Genomic DNA, 20,292 nt, shown 5'->3' on the forward strand with positions numbered 1-20,292 from the left:
TTATATTATTTTTATAGTAGTTGCATTAATGTACATCCCCACTAAAGGAGTATGAGGGTTCCCATTTTCCAGATCCTGTATTTCTTTTTTTGGTCTTTTTGATATAGTCATTCTAATAGATGTGTTGTGAGATCTCAATGTGGTTTTGATTTGCATTTCCTTAATAACGATCAACAACAAACACCTTTTCATGTTGTTCTGGCAGCCGTTTATATGTCCTGCCAATCACTTATTTATATGCCATTTTAAAGAAATGCCTATTAAGTAGATCTCAGAATAGAATTTTTCAGTTGAATCACTTTTTCTTGTTCCCTTACTGAATGAATAAAAAATGCTTCTTGAAGTCAGAGCAAAAGTACAGCAGGTAGGGAGCTTGCCGTGCACACAGCCAATTTGGGTTTGAACCCCAGAACTCCACATGGTAACCTGTGCACCACCAGGAGTAATCTAAGCAGAGTCAGGTATGGGCCCAAAACAAAACAAAACAAAGAAATGTGTCTCATTTTTGGTAAGCTGTCATTTTCATACTGATGATGGTTTCTTCTGGTGAACAGACTGGTAATTTTCAAAAAAAATATATTTTTTTAGTAACTATTCTCCCATAGCACAGCGGGTAGGGCGTCCGCCTTACAAGCGGCCAACATGGCCGACCCGAGTTCGATTCCTCCGCCCCTCTGGGAGAGCCCGGCAAGCTACCGAGAGTATTCGATATGCCAGACACAGTAACAACAAAGTCTCCAATGGAGACGTTACTGGGCCCGCTCGAGCAAATCGATGATCAACGGGAGGGCCTTTACTTTACTTACTTTATTCTCCCACTAGTTTTCCATTTCCTTGCAAATTTACTGAGGGGGGTCAAACATTGTTTTTTAAGTATCAAAAAACATATCTATCTGGTTGTCATTCAATTGTGTTTTGGACCTCAGATCCAGAATCTGCCCTCTAGTGTAATGGGAGGGAAGACGGGACTCAGTGCTACACAGTTTCATTTGTTCAGCTGCCCCCACTTGAGAGATTTGGGCATGTACCCAGACTCTAAGTAGCTCAGATGTTTGCCTGTGATCGAACAGGAAAACAGCTGGCCTTTACCATGGCCTTTAGCATAGATTCTTTCAAATCTCTCTTTCTCATCCCATTCTTCCAAAATAACCTCAGCTCAGTGTTAAAAGTACTCATGGAAAAATGGAGTAATAATATTAACATATTCTATTTCCCCTAAACTCCTGAAAAGCACCTAAGCTGATGAAGAACTTGTGACTGAGGTCAACAGGCTTTAGAATTTAAGAAGATACATATACAATTTCTCAAAGTGCTTTATATTACATATCAGCAGTCCTGCAGTGGAAAATGGGTGTTACTGATTCTACTTTATAAATGAGAAGACTCAGGTTTGGACACTAAATGCTGGGATTTCTGACCTGCATAATGGTTTTGTGCCCTTCTGTTCTGCCTCTGGGAAAAAAGAGAAAATTGCTGTTTTATTCATTTAACAGTCATGCTGTGATGACTGCCTTTCTAATCGAATGTCAGATTTAAATGAAATGTTTCACAGGAGCAGGTTTGGTGTTGCGTTTAGCTTAATTTTTTGACTGAGAAAGAAAATGATTCTTTTTCTACTGTGAGGGATGGTGAGGCAGGAAAGTTATTACTGGTCTGGAAATGAGAGGAACCTGTGAATGAGGTGGTCAGCGTTTCAACCCAGACCCTTTCATCAGCGTTCCTTCACTGATCAGAACCTATTTCCTCACATATAAACTAAGAATCCAACCTGCATCATGAAGCTGTTATGGCCAAATAAAATTTAAGCATAATCTTTACATAATCTTTTCTTGTAGTACTATGTACTGTAAGTACTATGTACTAGTACTAGAGTGCAAAGCTTCCCCTCTCTGCCTTTACAAGAAACCACCACAAAAGGAGAGCACAGTTTTGGGGCCACAGCTCTATGATCAGGGGTGGAATCTGGCCCAGTGGAACAGAGAATGCTTACTCAGGAATTAAAACAATCATTTCATGTTAATATGAATTGCTGCTAAATGTAAAAAGCTACATCATACTTAAGTAAGTAAAGTGAGAAATGTCCTGGATCTTCACTGTTGAACTGATGACCACAGGCCATGGAACATCAAGATCTCTGATCAAGACTTTTTCTCAAGGGTCACTGATGTCCCAATCTACCCCTACCCCCCCCCCCCAAAAAAAATCATTGTTCTTTTACTCTCATTTTCAATGAAGGAAGCAAAGTTCCCAGAGTTTGGACCCAAAACTCCACTTTCCCTCCCTTAAACCTTATTTGAAAATAGGCTACAAGAGCAGGGTCTTGCCTCAACCTTCCTCACTGGTTAGGAAGCCATAGTCAGAATTCAGATCTCTCAAGCCTGAGCAAAAGTACATTTTCACCAAGTCAAACCATCTTTCTCCCATAGCCTTGCTCTGTGAGTTGGGGACATGGACCCTCATTTTGTTTAGAAAGGGAAATATTAGTAGACATATAACAGGATAGCTTTATCAAAAAAGTGTACAGACAAAAATTTTAAAAGGTTTAGTCTACATTTGAAGTAATTTTAAAATGTCAATTCTAAAAAGTCATTTTGCCATCTGGCATTAATCACAACCACTTTATTAAGACAATTCAAAAACCCTTACAAACAATGAACTTTCTATTCTTCAGCTTTTATGTAAATAATAGTATGTCCAAATACCTTGAACTTTTAAACTACCAAATTCACTATTTAAAATGATTTCTAGAAGAGTCAGTAGCCTCCCACTTCCCCCTCTTACCTGTGCAGATATCTTGAACAACAAGTAACCAATCAAGTTAAGAAACAGAAAAAGCCGTGGAACAAAAAAATCAGTATACCCACCATTTAATTGTATACTTGAGGTTTGGTTGACTGACTGTGCTATCATCTAGGAAAATAGTGGAGCAGGAGCTGTATTTTCTTGCTATCTGTCCTGGAGGATGCTAGAAAACAAAAGCAACACCACATAACAATTAAACTGAATTCAAAGTTCTCTAAAGAAATATGACTCCCTTAAACGTGAGACCCGATTTCAGAGGAAAATGTCTCAGGAAGAAATAGTAATACTACCACCAAGAACAGTACAAAAACACTTTCATGTAAAGAAGAAATTCCTTGGTCTTCCAAATGAAAGGTCACCCACCACTCCTGGCCCCAAATCTCCTTTCATCAGGCGAACAGAAAATTCATGCAATCAGACGAGAAGGAATGTGCTTCAGAATATGATGAGTCCACACAAACCAGAGTTCATTAGTCATTACACTAACACAGCCCCCAAAGACATCTGGTTTTATGCACTAAGACCAAGACAAGAATCGTCTGCACTCATTTTCTCTATTTGGGTACACCTGCCCTGTACCCAAATGTAAGTGTATTATAAGCAACCAAAACCATATTTCTCTAAGAATCATAAAATTGTCTGCCTCCTCTGTTCACCTCCAAGTAATTTATCAAATGTCCTTGGTTCATGAAAGGTTAGACTAATCAGAGGACAAATGCCTCCTCTCTTGTAAAAATTTATAAAGTATGCAATAATGAGACATTAAAGAGAATCCTTTTTCAGTGTCTCTAATCAATATCTTTCTCTTTGGGGCACACAGTTCCTTCAATCACTGCTAGAGGGCACTGCTCCACTGAAACAGTAATACCCTCCCAGCATGTGGGTCTGAAGTAATAAGAAGCAGAAAAATCTAAAGATAAGGTTTGTTCTTGGGCTTTCCTTCTCAAAGCAAGGAAAAGGCACTGAGAAATCTTGTGAAGGTATAACTGCAACCTGAATATCAATTCTAAAAAGGCATTTTCCCCATCTAACATGAATCACAACCACCTTATTAAAAAAACCTAATACCCTTAAAAAAATGGACTTTCTATTCTTTAGCTCCCAGAAATCATATTTAAGATATGAAAACCCAGAATCTAGTGACAGCTATTAGTATGGCTGGGAGAGAAAAATCTCAAGAGTAATTATGTTTAACATAGAAATTTATTAACTTTAATTAGCAATTTTTAAAAAATATAGAATACATTGGAATACCAACAAAAGGACAAAAACAATTTACTTCTGTTCTTGAGGGGTTTCAACTCTTTCCTCTTGAATTAAGTTTCGTCAAGATTAAAATGTGATTGTAACAGCAAGAAATAAATGGTTCCCCAAAAGAAATATAAACATCTGAGTTGTGGCAAGGAGATGTGCACTCGTGTGAGTACAGAAAACATACTCATCCTCAACCTATGAAACTATCTTTGTGCACAGGAAACACTCTTTGGTAGGCAAAGACCTTTAGGGTTGGAGGATTAATTGAAAACTAGCCCCATGAGAAAGCCAGTCCTGGTCTCTGGCTCTCCCCAGCTTTTAGCCTGGATATCCCAGGACCATAGTTGGACATGATAAACCCAATGTGCCAGGGGCACACCAACTCAGTTTTTGAACCAACTTAAAACATTTCTAAACTGAATGAAAGCCCTATGTTACAAACATTTCTTGTTTTGTTAAAGGAGTGCTGAAAACCAATACCATTTTGTTATTGCTTCTTGATACCTAGAGAAAGTGGCATTTTTTCCTTCTCAACTGGTTGAACTTTTACTAATACGCCCCCCTTGACACTGTACTCAAATGGTGCCAGGTGGTCTGGCACTGCTCTTTCAAAGACTATTTCCAAAGCCTACAGCTGTTAACATCAGAAATCTGCTCTCTCCCTAATGGAATAAAACAAAAATTCATGATTATGATGGCATGAAAGATGCCTGAGGAGGAACACATGCTCCTTCAGCCTGCCACACAGCCTTCGCATATTCACAATGCACACCCCTTTTACGTCCCTCGCATGGGAGCCACACTCTGTCACTCTACTGGAGAGACTTCCTAAACAGCTTGCTCACAGTATCTGACTTTCTGTACAATGAGCAGTAAACCTGGTTTTTTCCGGTAACAGAATCTGGGGGCTCGTCAGGGATTCTGGGTCACTATGGCCTTGGGGACTGCCATCTTTGAGAAAAATTGCTGTCTTGCAGCTGCTTGACTGGGAGAATAGTGTGCTATAAGCACTGGCTTCAAAGAGAGCACCAAGGAGCTTTCTGGAGAGGCACAGAGAATTAACTGTTAAGGGAAAAAGTGGTTAAACAGATTTGGGGGGATCTATGATTACTTCTGGGGTCAGAGGGGTAGGGATAAGGAGCTTGCCTAGATTCAATCCCCAGCAGCCCTTGTGGTCCCCCAAGTCACACCAGGAGTGATCCCCAAGGGCAGAGCCAGGACTAAAAAAAATCACCCCAAAACACGATATATACAAAGAAGGGTAAAGTTTCAATTTAAAACATGCACATCTTTATAGAGTTAGAGTACTAGGTATAATATTTTTTATTTTATTTTAACCTGTGTTTATTAATCATTATTATATTATTATTAACTTATGCTATCTAAACAAGGAAAATAATGGAATTAGTCTCACAAACTTTTTATAGCTAGCCCAGAGGCAACAGAATAAAGGTAGAATCATGTCCTAAACCCCATGTCACCCAGTATATGGAGAACTTGTTTGAAAGGTAAAATATTTAAAACAAATGATAGAAATACCTAACGATAATTAGTCTCTCGGGGATCTTTTGCTAACTGAAATGTTAACAAATTAAGTAATAAAATAAATAATGGACTATTTCATGTAAGATAATCTTTCTGATGAGGTTCTGGGTTAATTGGTTTAACACACTCCACCCTTGGGAGAAACATACTACAATCTCCAGTCTTGGTGTAAGTTTATCACAAGAAATTTCACTCAACATGTTTTTGTCTTAGGCTTTTTTTCAAATATCCTCCAAGAAAATCAAGTTTGGTCAAGTTAATATAATAGAAACTGAGTCTCTAGATCAATTTTAAATTTTAAAATATTAGTAAAGAAACCTAGGTTTACCTTTAAAACTAAAACTTGGATCTATAAAATATGTCGTCTACAAATATTATTATAAAGCAGCACATGAAAAATTCTGACAATTTATTTGCAAGTATTAAAATTAAAAAATGCCGACATAATACTATATAATTATACCATTGACGTTAAAAATTAAAAGATCTGAAGGATTATGCATTCTAAAAATTCTGTAAGATTATAGCTAATAGAAATGGGAAGAAAGCAGGTGTTTTCAGTAAGAACAAATAAAAGGGATATATACATTTTGTTATGGAAAAGAAGTACTTTGTCTCAAGGTGAAACTGGATATTTGTGGAATAGAGAAGAAAAGTTATCAGACTGAATGAAGATTCCAAGAAAAATGTACAGTTTTTTTTTTAAGAAAAAAATCTAAGGAAAGCCCCAACTATGGGTGGTCAAACTGAACCGAATCTAGTAAATTGCTCTAGTAAAAAAAGGATTTTAAAGTCAAAGTTTAGTATTTGTAAAATACTTCCAGACTGCATTTTGATCTTTCCTCTGCTAAAGCAACGGATAAAAGCATTCATAAGGCTGTGGTAAGCTCTTAATAACAGACAGTAAACTGCTTAAACATAAGACTTATTATCAAAGCAATTTCACGAATGTCAGCTTTACCATTAGGTTCTTGACTTTAAACTGTAAACCTGTTACAGATCTGAAAGAACCTAATTGAAAGGTTAGCTAATTCAAAGTTAATCTGAAAGGTTCTGTTGGCAACCATGAAAGTTTTAATGTTCATTTTGAAATGTTACTGTTATATAGTGATCTGCATATTTGAGAGATTATTAATGTCTATGACAACATTTCCTGGAAATCAGAATTCCAAGAAAAAAAATAATGTCTTTAACTTTAAAAATATATATGCAAAGTCTTAAGAGAACTCCTGGGATCTCCATAAAAATAGCTGCTCTCCTGGGGGGAAGATAAATACACATGGAATTAGGTCTATGTGGTACACTAAAATATCATGAAAAGCTGCCACAGAAGAAATGGTAAACCGTAATGTATATAAATGTCAATAAAGATGTTCTGAAATTATATGAAGAGGGCTCAGTGGCAGAGCATTGCTGTGCATGAGCAAAGCCCTGGAGTCAATCCCCGGTACCATAACAAGTGACCAAATAATAGAAAAGGTCCTTAGTATTTTGGTCAATTCACCTTATTATTCGGGCTGGAGTGATAGCACAGAAGGTAGGGCGTCTGCCTTGCATGAGGCCAACCTGGGTTTGATTCCTCCACCCCTCTCCGAGAGCGTGGGAAGCTACTGAGAGTATCTCACCCACACAGCAAAGCCTGGCAAGCTACCCATGATGTATTCAATATGCCAAAAACAGTAACAACAAGTCTCACAATTTGTTGTGAGATGTTACTGGTGCCCGCTTGAGCAAATTGATGAACAATGGGAGGACAATGACAGTAACAGTGTCACCTTATTATTCATAAATCTGCTTTCCACAAGACAGTAAATTTGTCAATTAAATTGCAATAAGACCTTTAATTATGAACTTTCTAAAAAAGATTTATCTTAGAACTAAATTTTATTTTTTTTATTTTTATTAGTGAGACACCATGAGGTACAGTTGTAGACTTACAAATTTTGTGCTTGGGTTTCAATTATACAATGATCAAATACCCATCCCTCCACCAGTGCCCATTTTTGGGAAAAACTCAATTCCTAAAAACTACTAACAAGATTAAAATTTTCTGCAGAGTGGGGCTAGAGAGATAGTACAGTGGGTAGGGTGCTTGCCTCACACGTGGCTGACTGGAATTTGATCCCCAGCACCCCAGACAGTCTCCTGAGCTCGCCAGGAGTGATACTGAGCATAGAGTCAGGAGTAAGTCCTGAGGACCACTGAATGTCACTCAAAACACAAAACCATAACAATTTTTTCTTACATGTAACTAAGTAGGCTGTTGAAGATGAATTTAATGTTAGTGAATTTTTTTTTGCTTGACAATGTATTTTGTTTTTTCTGAACACAATTTTTCCAATTTTGAGCTGACAAGAACATGAACAACCTGCTAGATTCTTATCATGATCAAAGTTGAAATGTTTTTCTTTCTCTATGCCCTACGTATCGGAACATGATAATTTTTAGTGAGAATTCTTATTTCTCCTGGCAATGTGTTTATTTGTGCAAATCCAGTAAGAAATTTCTTCTCTTCCTGTAACAGATCTGAAAAACTTGGTAAATTGCTGAGCCTTGAAAAATGTGTCAGAGATCACATAGTTTTTGGAATCCAAACTGATTTCTGAGTCACTAAAGAAAAACTAGCAAATCATTTGCTGACAAGGTTCTATCTATCAGATGGAATGAAGGTCAGTCCAGAAATTCGTAATACAGATGTTACAGGCAGCATTTAACAATGACTGCTGAGGGAGAGAGAGATGGCTCCTGAGCCCTGAGTGGTTTGATCTGCAATTTCTTCAAGAAGGCAAATTAAAAGAATTCATTATTGATTTATATAAAATAACTCTGTAAGTTTACTAGAACTAGATTTGAAAATTCCTTTTATTTGGTAGAACCAGGGGAAGAAACATGTACTTCAGTAATATAACTATTTGTGGACATCAGATTCTAGTCTTAACTGTTTTGGAAATTTTTGCTTTTAATCTGTGAACTAAGGGATCCTCAATTTCTCAAATACCTGATTTCCATACTAATATTTCCAGGTGTTTTTTTTTTTCAAGTGTGTGTGTGCGTGCGCGCACCATAACTAGTGGTACTCAGGGCTTAGTCCAGCCTGTTTTTTCAGGGATTACTCTTGACAATGCTTGGGAAATCATCTGGGATGGTGGAGATGGAAGGAACCTGTGTGCAAGGCCAGTGCCCAAATCGCTGTACTATTTCTCTGCCCCAATTTTGTTCTTTAACTTAAATTAATGAGAATGTGCTTTTTTAACACCACACAAGCTGGAGAAATACCTAAGGACATCAGAAAAAACTACAACCCAGAAGAGCCTGGCATCTGAAGATGCTTCAAACAATTTCCAGAAATAGGAGTTTAACTTCATGACTTGGAAATAGCTTAGCATGGAGGGAAACACTTCTAGCCCTGACTGTGCCTGTTATGTGTAGGTTTTATACTCTGTTGTCTGCAAATTTCTCTCTTCAGTTTGTGTCTCATTATCCCCAATAAACTCTTCTCCCATGCCCACTGGCTGGCCACTGCCCAGCTCCTGCAGGCAAGAGCCTCCTTTTCTGGCTACCAATGATTGAGTTCTTCTCTCATTCAGCTCAGTGTGTTCACATTCCCATGCAGCAGGAAGTAGTCTAAAGAGGATGCACACACTTTGGCCTTTTAGGGAAGCAGAAAGAGTCAGAAGGAACGGGAGGAGTGCAAAGTGGAGGTGCGGGGATTAACTTAAGGAGATCTTGGAAATCACTGCCCCTACAGCTCAGCATCACCAGCTCCACTTGCTGCCACTTGCCTGAACCTAGAGAAAGCCTCTTGCACTGGTTAACCTTATTCTGAGCATGACCCCCTTAGAACTTATGGTCATTACACTCTATTGCCACCAAGTGGTCTTGCATTTCAAAGACCAAGCCTGGATCCTAGAGCTGGTAACAACAGGAATCCAGTCCCTCCCAAATGCAGAGAAATGAAAACCAGTGACCCAGATGAAATAAGTCTTTGAGGAATACACGAACCGCCTCCTAACTCCCAGGGCTGTCTATCTCCCACACACCCTAAGAATCCCTCTCACCCTGCACTCAGGGACATGCTCTGTGAGTTATACACTCTGCCATTTCCTGGGGAAGGCACCTCCAGAAATAAGCTTTACCCCAGTGTAAAACTCCTCACTTGGCCTTCTGGGGAATCAAGAAAAGAAAGAAAAAAAAAATGTTTTGTGAGCAGCCCATGATTTTCTAAAAAAAAAAAAAAAAACCAAAACAGTTTGGTATTAGAACACTGACTCATAGATCGTAAACCTTTCTTGATCTGAAATCTGCATCACTTAAAAAAAAAAAGATAAAAGAAAAAACCAAGAGAGCCAGACAAGGGGTGCTTCCTATTTTGGTTTCTATTTTTGACTATTCCGTGACAGAGGAAGGCAGAGCTGACCGGAGCAGCAATACCGCTTCCTCTGGTGCAAAACGAGCATGCGTCCGTGAAGGCAGAGCTTTCGATCTTACCATCTCTGTTACATTCAGTGTATTTGGATGTGTCAGTTTGAATAAGCACGTGGTATACCAGACAATTCTCAGTCTTAATCAACTTATCTTCACTGAGTTATCTCATGATTCTACAAAATCAGTATGCTTGTACTTGCAGACATATATAGGATCTCCCTCAAGAGGTTCTAATCTTTGCACAGAACAACAGAGTAATCTGTTGCACTGGAGAACAACAATGGTGAACAGAGTCCCAATATAGTTAGGAATCTCACTCACCTCTAGCTCTGTGACCTGGGCCAGTTCCTCAGTCTGCTTTTATGATGTGTAAAGCAGAGAGGAAGATAACAGACCTCCTAACTTACACTGTACTCATGAGGAGTGGAAAAATGATTATTTGTAAAGTGCTTGATTAAGACCAGCACATTACATCAGTAATTTTTTTTTTCTTTTTGGATCATACCAGCGATGGTCAGGGGTTACTCCTGGCTCTGCACTTAAGAATTACTCCTGGTGGTGCTTGGGGGATTATATGGGACACCAGGGATCAAACCCAGGTCGGCTGTGTACAAGACAAATGCCTTACCCGCTGTACTACAGCTCCGGCCCCACATCAGTAATTTTTTTAAAGAATAGTTTACGCATGACCCAGAAAGTGATGAGTATCTTCTATGCCAAATGTCTGTAACATGTTAGAAGTATATAATAAATGCTTAAGAAGATGTTTTACTTGAAAAGGATGACTGTCACAGAACTGGCAGTTTGAAACACTTTACCACTATGACAACTGTCTTCGAGAGATACTACAGTCTCAACCACATACTTAGATGGGAAGCAAAGAATATTACGATCAGTAAGAAGTCAAATTTGAACTATATTTAAGGAGATGAATCTTATTATCTTTTAAATAATATAAATTTTATGATGTTAAAGTATGCAGAATATTTTAGAATAAGGGTGAAGAAAAGCATGTAACTAACCTGTTCACATGTCTATATCTCCATGTGACATAAACCTGTTATTTATATCAAGAACCACTAACATGAACTGCTGAACTATGTATTTAAGATTTCACTCAAGTAATCATGTACCCCAATGATGACATTTTTGCTCTAATTTCAATCAGAAGTCTGTATGATCAAAGACACTCAGCTGTACACAGGCACATGTCTGCATGTGTGCATGTGCAAGACACAAAGAAGAGGGTAGGGGACTGGGATCAGACCTCTGGTGGACGCTCCCACATCTTCTCTATCCTCTGTTCACTGCCTCACCTGAGCATCTCATAGACAGCAAACACAGGAGAGAACCAAGGTGGGTAGCATCAGCCCCCTCCCTGTTCCCTCACAGGGACTCAAGTTCAATGGAAGACCTAACCTTCCCCAGGCAGGGCAAGCTGGCAATTCCATTGTTCTCATTTCCACAATCCCCTTCTCAGTCAAACGTAATTTCAAGGGACTTAGAAGGTAGTTCGGTAATAGAGCACTTGCCCTTCATGTGTGAGGCCTTGGGTTTGATCCTTACCATGACAAAAAACAAAAAGAAAACCACACAATAAATAATTCCAAGCTGTCCTATCAGTAGTTCTTCTCAGCTCCACCACCGTCATCTGAGCTAAAACTCTTTTTGTGTGTGTGTGTGGGGGGGGGGGGGGTTACACCCAGCGATGCTCAGGGGTTACTCCTGGCTCTTGACTCAAAAATTACTCCTAGCGGTGCTCAGGGGACCATATGGGATACTGGGGATCAAATCTGGGTTGGCTGTGTGGGAGATAAACACCCTCCCCACTCTCTCTGGCACCTGACCTAAAACTCTTCACCATCAGTTCTTTGCTCCTTCCCTCCCATCCTTCTAGCTACTTAGTCTCAGTCTCCTGTGGACTCTGCTTATCGGAACTTCCCTAAGTCAACTCTGTTCTTGGTCTTCTATCCTGCCTCCCCAGGAGATTCATCCACTCCCATTAGGGTTCTCTGAGGAGTCCCCAGTCTCTCTTCAGAAATCCCCACCTGGACCGTCTTAGTGGACATCACATACTGGCAAATTCAAAACTTGTAACAGTTTTAAATAAATCAGAAATTCATTAAAAATTCTTACATCTTCTGTCTCCCTTTCCTTTGGTCTCCATACAGCAGGTACTATTCATTCTACCACCTACACATGTTTTACGAATCACACTTCTTCCACTTTGCTCCAGCCTCTACCTATTATATGAATGGACTCAATCGCATCTCTCCAAAGATAGTGAGATCATCCTGCTGCCCTAGCTCCTTTCTCTCAAATTACTCTTCTCTGGGACTATATTTTTATAATGTAAATCAGATCATGCCACCTCCTACTTAACTGATTCAGAGGTTCTCCACTAGGGGGAGGGCACATTCGTAATTCCTCCCTTTCTCTCAGTGGCTGTCTACTCCTTTCTTCAGTATACTATACTAAGTTTACTTAGACAATCAATTCATTACAGGTTACAACGTTAATGTTTACTTAATGACTATCCAGTGGAGACAGTGTTATAGCTACTTTACATTTATTCATTTCAGCTCACGAACACCTAGAAAAGCAGGTAGAAATTTCTTCCTTTAAAAAAAAAAATTTCCCAGTTAAGTTAAAAAACGGCCTGAGAAATAATGTTCCTAAGGTCAAATCTAAAATACTGATTCACTCAGCATACAGATGTGCTCACTGGGGTGTGGGCAGGCTCGGAGGGAGAATCAGCCACATGCAAAGCAAGCACCTTAACCCATGTGTTATCTCTCCAGTAAACTCAAATCACTTAATGGCTTCTGTGCATTAATCTAGCATTTTCAATGGATGAACAAAAACACTGTGATTTATTAGGATGTTTAAGAATTTATTAGGAACAAATAAAAATCATCTAAAAGCCACGAGAACTTATTACTAGAAAAAGAAAGAAATCATAAAAGTTCGTGGGGAAAAAAAAAAACGCTACCTCCACATAATTTTTTAAAAAACTCCTGTATCTGAGGTCTGAGATCTTGCAAGAGGAGGCAGGATTCCACATGTGACCAGAGGTGGGCGGGAGCACAGGAGAAGGGAGGCAGAGGTAGGGGGCCAGTCTCAGAACAAAATGAGACCAGAGGATATTCTCATTTTATGATGAGAAAACAGAGTGAGAAAGAAATACAGACTGAAGGAGACCCAGGGCACCAGTAAACACCACAGACAATGCTGGCCTGAAACCATTCATTACCAGACACTAACACGCTGCACAAGATCTGGAGAGCTAGTAAAAAGGTAGGGAGCTTGCCGTGCACATGGCTAACCTGGATTTGATCTCCTGCATCCCCAGAGCACCACCAGGAGTAAATCCTGAGTGCAGAGCCAAGGGTGATCCCTGAGCACTGCCAGGTGTGCCCTCCCCACACTCCACCAAACACACCAAAAAAAACTACCTCTTAAGGTAGCAAGGAAGAACTGAACTTGTCAGGTCTCCTATATCACAAAGACCATTACACGGCCCAAACATCAACTCACTCAGTCTCATAACAAGAGAGCAGGATGAAGGGAAGAGTCACAAACTGTTCTACAGACACATCCCAGACAAACAAGGAAACCTCTCATCTCTATCAGCATTTGTGTTTGTATAGCATTATTGCTTCTAGATATTCTACAGGAAAAATATTATTTAAAAGAAGAAAAAATTAACACAGCGTCTTAATCGACATCCCTGTGTCAAGGAAATGGGAACTGTGAGGTGTGGAAACCTTGTACTCTGTATTGCTGATGCAAAATTCTCGTGAATTTGAAGTAATTGCAAAAAGAGATGGACTCATTTACTTGACTGAATTTTAAAGGATCTTATTGAAATAAAAAACTAAACTAGGGATTCATTCTAACCCACCAGCCAAGGCAACCTCACAAAAGCTGTGTTCACTTAAGAGGTTATCTCCCGAAGAGGCTCTAGCAGTATTTATGCTTTAAAAATCCAATTACTTGATCAAGTTCATTTTGTTCCTTAATTTCCACAAACTTACCAAGCAAAAAAAAATCGCAGAACAGAGACTATTTTATAAGGAATCTATCCCTACCTCATTCAAAGGTGAAAGTCGGAAATCAATCTGGAACTGAGCTATTTAAGAAAACTACATTATCTCTCTGGCTAGCCTGGAATGACAGTACAGTGGATAGGACAGTTTGCCTTGCACACTGCCAACCCAGGTTCAATCCTGGCACCTCGAGCACTGCATGGAGTGATCCCTGAGTGCAGAGTCAGGAGTCATCTCAGAGTACCACTGAGTATGGCCCCAAAATAAAGCAAAACCAAACAACCTCTAAGCCTATATGTACTCCCAAATGGAGTTGAAAAGAATAAACTTCACCCAAAGCATCCCATCCTAGTCTTAATAACTATGAGGGGAAAAAATTGAATCTGTACTCAAAACATTTTCATCCATTTTGATATTAAATAGAATTTGCCTGTACTTTGATGGATAAATGACCATCATCAACATAGTACATGGTGCAAGACCTAGCATGCAAATCATCTTCCTTTCCATTATCCATTTGATGTCACACAGGGGAGGAAGTGTGACCAATTCCATAAGAGAACTGAAATATCATGACTTCTTCAAGGACCTCCAATTAGTGGGTGGTAGATCTAGTTTGGTTCCATGTTCAGCTACAAATATTACATATAACACACCTGAGTACTCTAACTCCTCCCACAGTTCCCAGATAGTTCACCCATCTCACTACTGAGACAAAAACTATGACTGTGCTGCATGAGGCAAATACCTAAATTTGTTTTAGTCCAGCATTTAGTTTTTAACTTCTTAGATTAGGTAACTTTAAATATGCTGTCACCATATGGCAACACAGAACAAATTAAAGGAAAAGGCATGATGAGTTTTTCCTAACTTTTAGGAAAGAGTTCCAAACTCCATCCACCTCCATTTATAACCAGGAATTTTCACACTTTAATTAAAACATTCGTTAAAACATTCAACCTTAAAGAGCAAAGCAAAAAGTAAGTCCTTAAATAAAGCACAAACTGTATATAAAATTTATTACATGAGTCATTTAAAAATACCAAAAGATATCTTTTATCATACATCCAATTTTCCTAGTAACATAATTCTAATTACATCTAAAACGTAAGTGTTGATTACAATACAATTTGTCCTGATTTAGCTGTCAACGCTCTCAGAGGGGATTGTTCTTGGATGGTTTTAAGCTTTAATGCCTGTAATAATTCCTAGAGAAGCAGTCTCCCTTTACTCAACTCTTTAAATTTTCTAGGTGGTTCTAAGCTAATTAAAGGCATTTTTTTTCTAGGTTGAGTTCCATTCTTTATATGCCCTTTCCCTAGAGAATGTCCCTAAAGTCTACTCCCTTCTTTGATAATGTGTTATTGGCCAGAAATGAGAAAAAAAATCTATTTTTCTACCATCAGATGGAAATTTCCCTTTTAATTAGAGGGGTTATCATGGTTTCAGGGACAGAGGTAGACCATCCTAACTCTCTTAAATGGCTAATTTATAACCACTGCTCTTATTCTTTAGAAACGGGTCACTGTCACTGTCACCGTCCTCCTGTTGTTCATCGATTTTTGCTCGAGCGGGCCCAGAAACATTGTGAGACTTGTTGTGTTTGGCAGATCGAATACATCACGGGTAGCTTGCCAGGCTTTGCCATGCAGGTGAAATACTCTCGGTAGCTTGCCGGGCTCTGCGAGAGACGGAGGAATCAAACTGGGGTCGGCCGTGTCAGCCATGTGAAAGGCAAACGCACTACCTTAGCAAAAAAAGTATGAAGGTTGTTTTGAAACTTGGAAATTAAAGAAACAACATCCCTGAACCAATTTAAAGCAGGGCAGAAATGTGATCTCTATAAATTATACTAAATTTTATTTAGCCTTTATTATTTTAGCCTATTATCATGAAATTTTTAAAAATCTGAGTACCATGGTTGGTTCATTAGCCTGATGGAACCTGCAGGTAATGCACTTGGTTGGAATAGCACATTTGGAAGGTGCTTCCCCCAACGTCTGCCCCACTTGGGGGAAGGGCTCTTCCCAACCTGCTCAGTGTGCAGACTGGAGTTTCAGGCTGTTACCTGGTAGTTGGTTTTTGGTCAGACATTTAGCACAGAGATTTCTCTCAAACATGGAGAGCGCATTTGAAGCAGATTTTAACAAATGAGTAATTCCACTGTTTTGTTTTGAGGCCACACCCAGTAGTGATGAGGGGCAACCCTGGCTTGTTGCTACTACCTGGGTACTGCAGGTGCCAGCACCATGGGTGATAGAAGTGCGAGGCTAAGTAGGAGCCAATATAAAATTATATGGACTGTAAGCATGAGAGAACACACCTCTGTCTTCTTTACCACAATCAAAACTGGCTGGGGTCAGGATAAACACCTATCCTCCCCTTTCTTCAGCACACCCTAATGAAGCTACACTACTGATAAAAGATTCTGGCTCTTCTCTTTCCCTTATTAACTCTGATCAAGTCTATTAATGAGTGGGGAAGATGAAGTATATTCAGCAGACAAAGAGCTAAAAGGAAGGATTTTCAGAATGAGTGAAAAGCACTCAAGTTTTTATGACCAATTATAAACTACTAAGGATAGCATTGTCTTCCCATTGTTCATCGATTTGCTTGAGCGGACCCAGTCACATCTCCATTGTGAGACTTGTTGTTACTGTGTTTGGCATATCGAATACGTCATGGGTACCTTGCCAGGCTTTGCTGTGTGGGTGAGATATTCTCGGTAGCTTGCCGGGCTCTCTGAGAGTGGCAGAGGAATTGAACCCGGGCCAACCGGGCCGGCTGCGTGCAAGGCAAATGCCCTACCGCTGTGCTATTGCTCCAGCCCTAAAGATAACTACTAAGGATAATAAAGGAAAAGAGAAAAAGAGGTATTATTCAGCATATTTTCCTTAGAAAATATAATTTCACAAATGTTATTCACTGGTGCCTTACTCTTGGCTCTGTGCACATGGATCACTCCTAGTTCACGGGACCATAGCAGTGCCGAGAACTGAACCTGGGTGAGCTGTATGCAAGGACACCACCTTAATCCCCTGTACTTTTTTTGTTTGGCTCACAATTAAATTCTTTAAAATTAACATGCTATTAACCTTATCCTACTCTGAGCCCCCCAAAGAACTTGAATACTCTATTGAACATAGTAAGTTTTTAAGAAAAGAGTATAGACAGAACCTCATGGAAAACAATTATGTGTTTATTCAAGTGAAACCGAGTAAGAGACAAAGAGTAATTCAGGGACTGGGAGAGAAGGAACGAATTGAAAATTTTTTAAATGTCTTTTAATGTGGATCTCTTCAGTTATAATAATAGCTCTGTGTGGCTTCTAACAAAACATTGGGGGCAGCAGCTAAATACCATGCCATGCTTGCCTAAATACAAACCAAACTGATCATGAGTACTCTAGCATTCTTCAAAGTATCAATAAAATTCATGAACCATTTTCACCCAGCCGGGACATGGTCATTTAAGCACCTTACATGGACAGTAATTACGAAGGATACAGGCAGACAGCTTCACTTACATGGTTAATGAAGAGGCTCTTGCGTTTTTCTCTCACTGTGAAAACAAAAGATGCAACAAAAATATTACATGCCTGCATGTCAACCCCTTGCAGGTGGTTAGGGGGCTTCTGTATCCCAGACCTCCCATTCCTCACCCACCAAAGTGCCCACTTTCTCATACAGTTTGAACACATTCATCAACTTAAGATCATTAATGAGTCATACAACAATTTATTTCTAACCCAGCTAGCTCCATAAAGGTCAGGCTGTCCGGGTGAAGTATAAATAACAAGACCATGGGAGAGGGGTACTTGTGCAACCTGAATTATTCTCCATGCTGACACTGGTAAATAGAGGAAAGCAGCTGTCCCTAGAGGGACCTTCTTTGTCTAACTTCACAGGCATCGCAGACTGTCCCCCCCGCAAGAACCGCTTCATGTACTCCCTGAGCACAAAGTCTACTTAAACTCAAACCCAACAAAACAAGACAAAAAGATGATTTCTCCATGACCTTGTCAGTGTAGCTGCCCAGGGTGCCTCAGACAGCCTTCTCCAGGCCTTAGAACTTCTCAAATCAGGCGCCTCAGCCACACAGATGCATGACGTGGACAGGGTTTTAACAACCTCCTATTGGTTGGGCTGGTGTTTCCTTTCCTTTGAAGATTAACCTTTGAGGGCACACACTGGTCAGCTGACACTTTCATTAAGGACGTCACCACAGGCATGAGCAAAAGTTCCCTTTAAGGAGAAGAGGATCTGGATCCACCTCAGGATGTCCTAAGATAGCTTATCAAAGAAAGGGTTTAACAGGGGCAGTCCACATGCCAAACCCACAATCATTTAGTTTCAAAACTCCTCTGGCTTGGCTGAGGAAACAGTAGAGGGTACCCAGAAAGATCCCTAGCATTATACCCCTTAGCACTACAAGGTCTTATGAGGTGTGGCTGTGGAGATGCCCATGCACCCCTGGGGTAGCCCAGCACAGGGGACGACATGAGGGGCACTGCACGCTAGCACTGAAGCGCAAGTGGCCGCGTGTAACTGGGAGTGGCCCTGCAACCCCAGGAGCACTAACCGGAAGGCCCCTACTCTCCAGAGAAAGCCCAAGTGTATGATCAAGGGATCTGGGAACTGTTTGCTCAACCTGCCTTACATTTGTTCTTTTAGAAGTCCCATTCTTTCTGGAACAACTGCTATCCCTATTCCCACCCCAGAAGTACTTGATATGCAACAGCAAATGGCAGGTGAGGACACTCACTGTTGGGTGAAGAGGCCAGCAGAGGCCTCACCTGCACAGCCCGAGCTCCAGGCCTGCCCAGCGTGGGAGGCTCAGGACTACTGCGGACCTGGAGCCAAGTGAGCAAGGATGTGTGAACCACAACAGGAAAAGGCTTGGTGAGGAGCACTGGCTTCTAACTCCTTGGCTTATATACATTATGGGCATGCACACATCCGTGGCACACATGTGCTTTCCTTGAAATAAAACTCAATGCTTAATTACTGGGCACATATCCAGAGGGATAGGATGACATTTCTATAGATTTCTCATTGGTTGAAGGGATTTGGAAAATCTACAAAGGCTGTCAACTTGGTAAGATTTCCAGAAAATTCCACAGAAGACAACCCTTTATACATTCAGCAGTAGGTTTGTGCTGATGCTTTGTGTCTCCCAATTATGGCAACTGCCTCCAGCAGATTTAAACAAAACAGCCATGCAAGGATTGGGGAGCTAGGTCAAGTGGCAGGGATGTGTGCCGATCACGTGGGAGGTTCTGAATTTAAGCTCTGGCACATAACCACCACCCCCACCCCAGGGTAGCCCTGGCAAGCCACACATTCCAAACCAAGGTCTACACAGCTGTGCAGAGTAATGCCACGTATGGTCCCTACTCAAAATAGCACCCCAAGAAACAATACTATTTCCTAGATGAGCATTATTGAAAAAAAAAGGAAGAATTAATCAAGATCAGAAGAGATTTGAGTACAAAATCTTCAACAGTTTTAACTGAAAGTTTGAAACAAATCAAGGCACAGAGGATGAATGGGACAGCTGTGAATGTGTGTGCTATTTCGGTCCCCTACAAAGAGAGAGCTCAGCATCAGTCATGCTTACGAAACCCAAGTTATCCCAATTAGAATCGTTCTATAAGAAAGTTTTTACTATTACAAATTACCTTATGATAAGACATTTGACTTCATTCTAGAATATTTTTGGCACTCATTGTTTTCTATACAAATGAGCACCTACAACTACACCCTTCCTTCATCCTCAGAGCACTGAGCCTGCCAGCACTGGTTTGAAATTTGGGCAACAGGGTCTAAATTCGGACCACCTTTAGTGTACTGCATTGTAATGCTACTCCTAAGAGGGATCTTCATGAGAACAAAGGTATATGCTACATGTGACAAACTTCTCTATGTTTGTCATTTCCTATGAATGACTTTCTTTTGCAGTGTCACAGTCCCCAAACCACCAGCCTACACCCACACAAATAGGAAGGATTCCCAATATGTTAACTCTGAATCCTACAATCTGAATCCAGGTAGCAGAATCTTACAAGGTTACTCAAAAAAAAAAAAAAAAAAACAAGACTGCCAAAATTGCCCAAAACTAAATCCATCTTTAAAAGAGACTGGAAAACCACCAGGCTCATCAGTGAGTAAGAAAATTCAAATTGCTATTGCCATTTTGTTTTATGTAAAAGTATAAG

At 40.0% G+C, this 20,292-nt stretch overlaps 1 protein-coding gene across 1 annotated transcript in view; it reads right to left on the bottom strand.

Annotated features, from left to right (window-relative positions):
- The window catches only part of CCNY (cyclin Y), a 175,769-nt gene that overhangs the window by 33,431 nt on the left and 122,046 nt on the right, over window positions 1–20,292 (bottom strand). Inside the window, exons 3-4 of the mRNA XM_056132607.1 lie at window positions 17,602–17,636; window positions 2,865–2,965 (exon numbers count right to left, since the gene is read on the bottom strand). Of these exons, the coding sequence (XP_055988582.1) occupies window positions 2,865–2,965; window positions 17,602–17,636 (136 nt within the window). The remainder of the gene's footprint in view (window positions 1–2,864; window positions 2,966–17,601; window positions 17,637–20,292) is intronic.

Source organism: Sorex fumeus, unplaced genomic scaffold, assembly GCF_029834395.1.
Source record: "Sorex fumeus unplaced genomic scaffold, SorFum_2.1 ptg000007l, whole genome shotgun sequence".
NCBI lineage: Eukaryota > Metazoa > Chordata > Mammalia > Eulipotyphla > Soricidae > Sorex > Sorex fumeus.